Genomic DNA, 8979 nt, shown 5'->3' on the forward strand with positions numbered 1-8979 from the left:
GAAAAATATAGATTATCTCTCATGAAAATACACGCACAAATCCTCAAAAAATCAGCAAATTGAATGAAACAATGTATAAAAAGAATTATATACAATGACCAAGGAGGACTTATTCCAGAATGCAAGTGTGATTCAATATTTGAAAATCAACTGTTGCAATCCATTACATCAAGAAGCTAAAGAACAAAAATCATGCGATAGTATTAATAGGTGCAGAAAAAGCACAAGTTAAAATCTAATACTCATTTATGATAAACACACTTAGCAACCTGGGAATAGAGAAGAATTCTCTCAACTTGATAAAGAATATGTACAAAAAAAACCCCACTGTTAATATCACAAATAATTGTCAGAAACAAGATTCTTTCGCTCTAAGATTGGGTGCAAGTTAAGAATGAGCCCCTCACCAACTCCTATTCAACACTTTCCAGGAAGTCCCAGGTCATGCAGTTAAGACAGGGAAAAAAAGTATACAGATAAGAGAAGGAAGAAACAAAATGGCCTTTGTTAGCAGATGATATGATTGTCAATATAGAAAATTCCAAAGAATCAGCCAAAGCAACATAGGAATACATTAAAAGTTTTCAGGATATGTAAGATTAATGTGCAAAAATTGATAACTTCCCAAGAACAATCTGGAATTTGAAATTTTAAAAAATGCTGTTTATATTAGTGCCACATAAATGAACTACTTATATGTAAGTCTAACAAAATATTTAAAAGACCTTCATGAAGAAAGGTGCAAAACTCTGTTAAGGCAGCAAAGATTTAAATAAATGTATCCATGTTCATGTATAGTAAGACTCAATATTAGGCATCAGTTCTTTCCAACTTGATCTATAGATTCAACACAATTCCAATTAATTTCACCAAGTGATTTTGTAGCTACAAGCAAAGGGTTTCTCAAGTTCATATGAAAAGTTTATAGGAAAAGACCAGAATAGACCACACAATAATGAAAAACAAAGTTGGAGGACTGACACTACTCAACCTCAATATTTACTGCACTATAAAGCTATAGCAATCAAGAGAGTGTGGTCTTGGCAAAAGAAATGGCAACTGGGTAAATGGAACAGAATAGAGCAATCAGAAATAGATGCACACAAATATACTCAACTGATTTTTGAGAAGAAGCAAAGACCAGTCAATGGGAAAAAAATGGTCTTCCCCCCAAAAGGGCTGAGTTGCTGAAGAATGCAAAAAAATATCTAGACACAATCTTTACAGTTTTCATGAAAATCAAATTCAAAACTACAAAACTCTAAAACTCTTTGAAGATAATATATGACAAAAAATTCTATGTGACTTTGGGTTTAAAGATGCACTTTAAGATGAAACAGTGAAAGCATGATCATGAAAGAAAAATAAGATGTTGGCTTTTTTATTAATAGTAAAAACTTCTGCTGTGTGAAAGACACTGTCAAGAGAATGAAAAGGAAAGCCACAGAGTAGGAGAACATCTTTGAAACATACACACCTGATAAAGCATTTTTATCCAAAATAAATGAATAATTCTTAAAATTCAACAGTAAGAAATCAAATGACCAAGTTAAAACATGGGTAAAAGATCAGAACACACAACTCACTCAAGACTTGCAGATGGCAATATCATTAATCCCCAGGGAAGTGCAAGTTACAAGAACAGACCACTATGCTCCACTAGAATGGCGAGATCTAGACTTGCACTCATTGCTGGGATGACAAAAATGCTCCCATCACTTTGGAAGACGTTTTGGCAATTTCTTATAAAAGTAAGTACACTGTTCCCACATGATCCAGTGATTGTACCACTTGAACACTTATGTTAACACAAAGCCTACAGGTGAAAGTCTGGGATAGCTTTGATTCATACATGCCAAAACTCAGAACAACCACTAAGACATCCTTCAGTAAGTGAACTGACAGAACTATAGAGTGTAATTCTGGGGCGGGTACTGGGGATTGAACTCGGGTCCTTGTGCTTGCAAGGCAGGCCACCGAACCACTGAGCTAAATCCCCGGCCCTAAATATTATTTGACTATAAAAAGAAATGAGCTGATGAGCCAAGGCAGGAGGAATCTTAAGTGCATACGACTAAGTGAAAAAAGCCAATCTGAAAAGGCCACAGACTGCATTCTTCCAATTATATGACAATCTTGAAAAAGCAACACTACACAAAAAGTAAAATTATCAGTGGGTGCCAGTTGTGCAGGGGGACAAATAAAGCAGTAAGTGCAGCACAGGGAATTGTTAGGGAAATAAAATTATACAACATGATCCTGCAACTAGAGATAAACATCATTAAATGTTTGTCAAGTCCAATAGAATATATAACACAGAGAAATGAACCCTATGCTAACCACAGACTTTGGGTGATAATAATGTATCAATATTAGTTCACAAATTGTAACAAATGTACTGTAGAAGTGTCACAAGTAAGTAATGGGAGAATTGTTTTTAGGAAGAAAGAGGCTTAAGGGAACTCTATTATCTCCATTTAATTTTTCTGTAAACATAAAATTGTTTTCACTTGTAAAATCTATTATTTTTTTTTAAAAGACAAGGAGAGCATAAACACAAAATTGAGGGAGGTGATTATCAATTTGGGGGAAGACAAAATAAGATACAGAAAACAGGCAGGTGCGATTGCATCACTGATGTTCTAATTTCTACACTGAGTAGAGGGGGATTCAAAGATACTCATTAGTATGCCTTATAATGTGCATATTAAATAGATACATTTTTCAACTACTGACTCAAATACAAAACCAAATTCTATACTGAATATACGCATAAATCTTTTTAATTAAGTTGGATCTGACAACAGAGCAAATGTTTTACTTACAATAAATCGTATCTAAATACTTGTTAATATCCTGTGAATATCTACTACAGATAGGTATGTGAAGAACTGCTACTCTTTTTCAAACCTCATTTTCTGAAGTCTCTCCCTGCCCCAGAGCTCCTACAGTAAAGAAAACAGCAAGATCACCAGTAGCAAGCTTGCCTACCAATTGAGAGACACACTGCCCCATTCTGGAGACCCGTAAGGCCGCCTGGTAAAGCAAAACGATGCTAAGGATCCTCTGTCTCTATTCTAGAGGATACCAAGAGGCAGAGACTGCCTCCCAAGATGGCAGTGACCATCCTTTAAGAGCACAGGGAGCATCCCCCCAAGATGGCAGTGACCATTCCAGCCCCAGCTCCCTCAGTTTCAAAGTGGGAAGTAAGAGCAGTATACTTTCAAAGTGACTGTGTAAGTTCAATGAAATTACACATACAGATGTGTGTGCACACACACTCACTAAATGTATGGGCAGAGCTGATGAGCAAGGGGAAGCATAACTGCTCAGGAAAAGGATAAAAATATGACAAAACCATGTCCCAGCTCCTCTAAGAAGGCAGCAGGGAGTCTGATGAGTGCATCACGCACATCATACTGACCTACTCAACTTAAAGCAGCCACAATTTATTCTGCTTTATTTAAAATAAACTGTATGAAGTTTTAGTAAATTTATACAAATATGTACTCAAACTAAATAAAAAAATTCATGAATAGGTACACTGCTCTTGGTTAAAACAAACAAACAAAGAACTGTGCTAACTATTAATTTGGAAAACCCAATCACAAATTTAAAAAATGTAATCATTTCAGGTTTCTAACCCCTTTTGTGCTGATTCTGACATATAACAAAAAGTAGAAATTATGATTAAAAATAACAACTGCCGCTTTTTGGTATTCTGACACGCTTAACATTTCAGAGAGGACAGATGCTTAGGGGGCATTTCCGGTCACTCTGGTTCAGAGTTTCTGTGTGGCCTTCTTTAGCCCATCCATAAATATAGTAAAAATACAGTTAACACTCAGAAGGAAAAATATGATACTGAATTACCACAGGAAAAGCAATTGGCAATACTTTTAGAGCAAATATGCACATATATTTACACTGAAAACTACCACTCTTTAAAACAGTATGGCTGGTTGCTATTTTCCTTTATAAGAATATTTTTTAAGATTCTGGTTAGGTAGAAGTGCTCAAAAACTTTTTTAACAGCTTTAAGAAAAATTTTTTCTCAGACTGCTGAAAAGCAATTTCTTATTTTAATAAATACTAAAACAATATCTAGTTGGATCAACAAAATTAAGAGATATTTATTGTTTTCCATTTTTAAACTAGAAAAGCTCTGAATATTTTCCTACAAAGTTAAGCTCAAATAAAAAGATTTAAGGCAGCACTTAAGATTTTGTGACTTCTTGGTGAGAATAATAAAATAAAAAATACTTTCACAAAATTACATTCTCTTATTAATGTCTTTTTTGAATATATTTAGAATCAACAGAAATAAAGGTATTTTCTGCAATGATATAATTTTGTATTCTATAAACAGTTATGCTTATACTTTCATAAATTCTATAATTTTACATAATGCTACCATACAAGGACTAGTATATATAGAAATGAAAATAACCGACAAAGATTTACCAGAGTATATTTATGATTAACTGGTTCATGTCTTCTCCCTTTTTTCCCATACCAGAGACGAGACATTTCCTTCCCAGAGCAAGTTTAGTTACATCAAACCGGGTAGGAACAGTTCTCAGAAGCATTCTTCAGTCAAAGCTGAATTCCCAGCACCGGAGCCCTACTACAGTGATGAAATAGTTTGCTGGGGTACAAAGATGTGATTGACAAGAGCAGGAGCTAATCAGTCAGGAGCAGCCAAGCACAGACAGTGCTGAGTGGAGTGTGCAGGCTGGGGAGGGAAGAGGGTGTTTCCCAGGCTGAGGTTTGGTTGCACTGCACCCCAATGTGCAGCTAGGGCTCAGAAGTTTAAAGACACAGACACGGATTTCCAAATCCTGTATGCTAACAAAGAGACTACAAGTAACTCAGACACAAAAAAAGTAGCAAGCACAACTTCCCCATTCCCTCTTAAATTACACAAATTATTTATTTCAATTAACATTTTACTGTTTGCTCATATAGTCATAAAATTCTGTAAGAATCCTATAAAATTTTGTACTTTATGCAGACCATTCTTAACATGTCCATTTTGAACAGTATTTACTAGCATCTATTTATTGAAAAGTACTTATATTCAATATGTCTCCATATACTATATATACTCCACTAAACAGTGGCATGTTGAATTATAGCCAAAGTGAACTTTTAAAAGATCAACCAGCAAATATAGTTGAAACATACGTAAACTAAGATTATTTGGGGCTCACTGCAAAATAACAGTGCTGTCGTGTTTCTCCCACGTGAAGAAACACCTCGCCCTTCCTCCTACAGACACAGCGCCCCTCTCCACCCCATGGACATTCTCAGGCAACAGCCTCCTGCACCCCCACACTCCTGCCGGTCACCGGCACCAGCTCCACACGGCCTCAGCAGTCTCCAAACACAGTGCCATGTCCTGTCCGTTCCTTCCATGCTCGCCACACAGTAACTACCAAGATTATATCATTGGGGGGGGGTGAAACCTGGGGGAACTTCTACCCAGACTCTGAGATGAAAGACATTAACAGTGTTCAAACTAAAGTATGAGATATGAGAAGCAGAACGCCAGCAGCAGCCTATTCTGCGGGAAGTCATCCTGCATCCATCCCTGGGAAATGTGATCTCTTGGCATGGCTACCTTAGACAAGAAAGCGGGAAGTTCTGCATTTGTTGTTTGGCATACTGACACAATTTTAATTTGGGTATTATTTACACTTTAATAACAACAAAAATGTGTCTATGAAAATGAACACCAGAACATTCATGAGCTGGCAGTTTATAGAGAAGACGACACTGACCCAACAACTGAAGCTTTGACAAGTGCACCTTAAAAACTGTGGCAATGCCACCATTTACACCTCTTTGGGAAATGCAGAGACCACGGCAACAAGTGACTGCCATGCCAACCAGCACCACGTGGCACTGGACAGCTCCAATCGCGACACTCTGGGGTGCATTCCAGGGCCTGCTATACTAAGCATAGGTTAAATATTTTACTTACTTTATACAATTAAAATGAAGAACACCAAAAATTAGAATCAAAATGGGAAGATCACGTCATTTTGTTTTTTGTTGTTGTTGTTTGAGACAGGGTCTCACTATGTAGTTGAGATTGACCTGGAACTCACTATGTGGGCCAGGCTGGTCTCGAACTCACAGCGATCCTCCTGCTTCAGCCTCCCGAGTGCTGGGATTACACGCATGTGCCACTATGACCGGCTTCTGTAAGCAACTTTTAAAAGTAATCTAGAGGGCAGACTGTAAAGTGTTCTGAGTAATGGTTTAGTTGTAATTTTTAACATATTTACATTTATATTTAAATGAGTACCAGAGCTTTGATGGATTAAGAAAATTTGAGTAATCTAAACACCTGCTGAGGAACAATAGCTCAGAACCACAACTGTGTGGGATATCTATCTTTTAGTCAGTGCTTTGGCAAGGGTGAGAAGCAAAGAGTACAAAGCAGTTTTCTTTTAATACTAATCATTTCAAAATTGAAAAACATTAATATGTTACACAACTTACTGACTTATGATCTCAGTAACACATTTTCTGATCAAAAAGCACAAGGCAAACTTCTAAATAAGTCAATTATAGCCAAATCAATGACTCCAATTTCTATGTCATTTTTAGCTATCGCTTCTAGCAGCAGTGCTATTCAGTGAGTCAAGTATAGGAAATATGGAGCTAAAATTAATTTCAGGGATAAAAGTTTTTGGAAGATTTTTTTTTTCTTGCAGATCTTATTGGAAAAGGACTAAGAAGTCAGCCCAAAAGAAGTGGAACAAGAAAAGACTGTGGCCTACAAAGGCCCGCTCTGAGGCTGGCGTGGTGAGACCCAGACCCTCGACAGCGCAGAGCCCAGTGGTGTGCATGCCGAGTGCACAGGACACAGCTCAGCAGGATGGGGCACTGCGGCCCAAGGAGAGCTGGCGCATCCTAATGTCACATCCTTCTTCCTTCACAAGAAATCTAACATTTTACATTTTTTTTTACTGTTATCAGAACATGTTTGCAGTACACAATAATCACATTCCCCATGGGGAGTTGGTATGTGTGTCACACATCTTAATTCTTTTTTATTCTACCCCCTCCTTCCACCTCCTTATCTTCTGTCCATTTGAGAAAGATCTGCCTACTTCCTATTTTCTATCTTCTATTTTGCTCTCTTCCTATATTTCGGGTTTCATGTGGTATTTAATCCTGTGTGTCTGATTTTTTTTTCACTAACACCACATTCTCAACATGCATCCATTTTCCTACAAGTGATTCAAGGTTATCCTTCTGTACGGCTGAGCAGTGCTCCATTGTGCCTAAGTATTCCATTTTCTGTATCCATTCACCTGTTGATGGACATATGGGCTGCTTCCAAAACTTAGCTGTTATGAACTGTACTGCTGTAAACAATGTAAAGATTTATATGAATCTTAAAACATGTCACAGATAACTCAGGCTTCCTGTGGTTTCTATTTTAGGATATACCATGGACTCTTGGGGACTTGGCAAGTATATTAAACTTTAATGGATATTTGATGGACAAAGCTAAAAAGTCACTGGCTTACAGCCTGGTATATCTTCCCCCCATCTGTGTACTCTCTCTGAGTATACAACAAGTCCTTTGTTTGTAAGGAAGCTATGCCAAAATTAATTGCATCTGCATGGCTACAACTGATGTAATTTTTTTTTTTAATTGAGGCACAAACTAGGTGTGGAGCACACGCCTGTAATGCCAGCACTCTGATAAGCGGAGACAAGAGGATCCCAAGTTCAAGCCTAGCCTGGACAACTCAGTGAGACCTTATCTCAAAGTAAAAAAATAAAAACACTTTGGGGTGTAGCTCAGTGTAAAGGTCCTGGGTTCCATCCTCAGCAATACAAAAAGTTTTAAAAATCAAGGCATGTGTTGTGGCTTGTGTCTAGATGTCCCCCCAAAGCCTCATGCAGTCTTTTTCTAAGGTAGCTATATCCAGAATGTGAGATGCTAGGATTAAGGGTACATGACTACTAAACCACTGCACATGAGTGACTGGTTGGCCCCACCCTAATCCCGTAAATCTCAATAAGATAAAAGTTAGCAGAAAGATACTGTTAAAGTCTCTTGTTGCTGCTTTTGCAGGCATGAACTGTTGCCCCTCTGCCATCGTGCCCTCTGAACCATAAGCCAATTAAAACTTTTCCCTTTCAACTTTGGATGTTGGATATTTTGTCTCAGCTCTGAAAGAAAAGTAACTAAGGCAGCATGGTGGTGGATACTACTGTCTCATCACTTGGGAAGCTGAGGTAGGATGATGGGGAGTTTGAGGCCAGACTAGACTGCACAGCTAGATGGAAGCCAACCAGAGCTACATAGAAAGATCTGTCTTAAAGAAAATGAATGAAAGAATGAATCAAGGCACAGAATGATTAAAGAGACCTTTATCTATAGTGAACCAGTTTGTTCTGGGTGCAGCACCCAGATAAAAGGAATACTGTGAAAAACATCTTGTACAACGTAACTTGCATAACAGAGACTGTGAACCTAAACTGTACTGTGGCCCAAACAGCCTAGAGGATGTCCCCACTCTCAGTGTTTCTATGTTGCTGGCTTGGGTTAGTTAAGTACAAGGACTGGAAAGTATAACCACCTGGCCAATCTTCAGGATGCAAGGATATGACTTAATAGTTCTGGAAGGTACCTGAAAGCTCCTTTAGATGATTCAAAGACTGCCAAAGTTAATAACCTGGTGTGGACTAAAGAACATGGCTTCTAATTAAGAGACATACCACTATGACTTTTTACTTTGAAAACTTCAGCTAAGCAAGAAATAAGCTGGAAGATGGCGACCTATTCTTTAAACTAGCCCATGGTCTAACGGTCACTTTACAGGAAATTTACCTTAACAGACACCATAGGGATGCAATCAGGAGAATATGATTTGTGGACTTTCTACGGGAAAAGTCTGATTTCTTATAAATTAGTATTAAATAAATTATATATTATATATTAGTATTAAA

General features: G+C 37.6%; 1 protein-coding gene across 6 annotated transcripts in view; it reads right to left on the minus strand.

The window, feature by feature from the left end:
• Oxr1 (oxidation resistance 1) overlaps positions 1 to 8979 on the minus strand; it is a 288312-nt gene that overhangs the window by 19154 nt on the left and 260179 nt on the right. The window contains exon 1 of one of the 6 annotated variants that reach the window (XM_010615718.3): positions 4465 to 4839. The exons of 4 other annotated variants lie outside the window; for them this stretch is intronic. In XM_010615718.3, the coding sequence (XP_010614020.1) occupies positions 4465 to 4530 (66 nt within the window). In that variant the 5' untranslated portion in view covers positions 4531 to 4839. Of the gene's footprint in view, positions 1 to 4464; positions 4840 to 8979 lie in introns of those variants that run through there. One more of the 6 variants, XM_010615717.3, reaches the window with a different exon arrangement.

Source organism: Fukomys damarensis, unplaced genomic scaffold (genome assembly GCF_012274545.1).
Source record: "Fukomys damarensis isolate Sample0158 unplaced genomic scaffold, DMR_v1.0_HiC HiC_scaffold_5, whole genome shotgun sequence".
Taxonomy (NCBI): domain Eukaryota; kingdom Metazoa; phylum Chordata; class Mammalia; order Rodentia; family Bathyergidae; genus Fukomys; species Fukomys damarensis.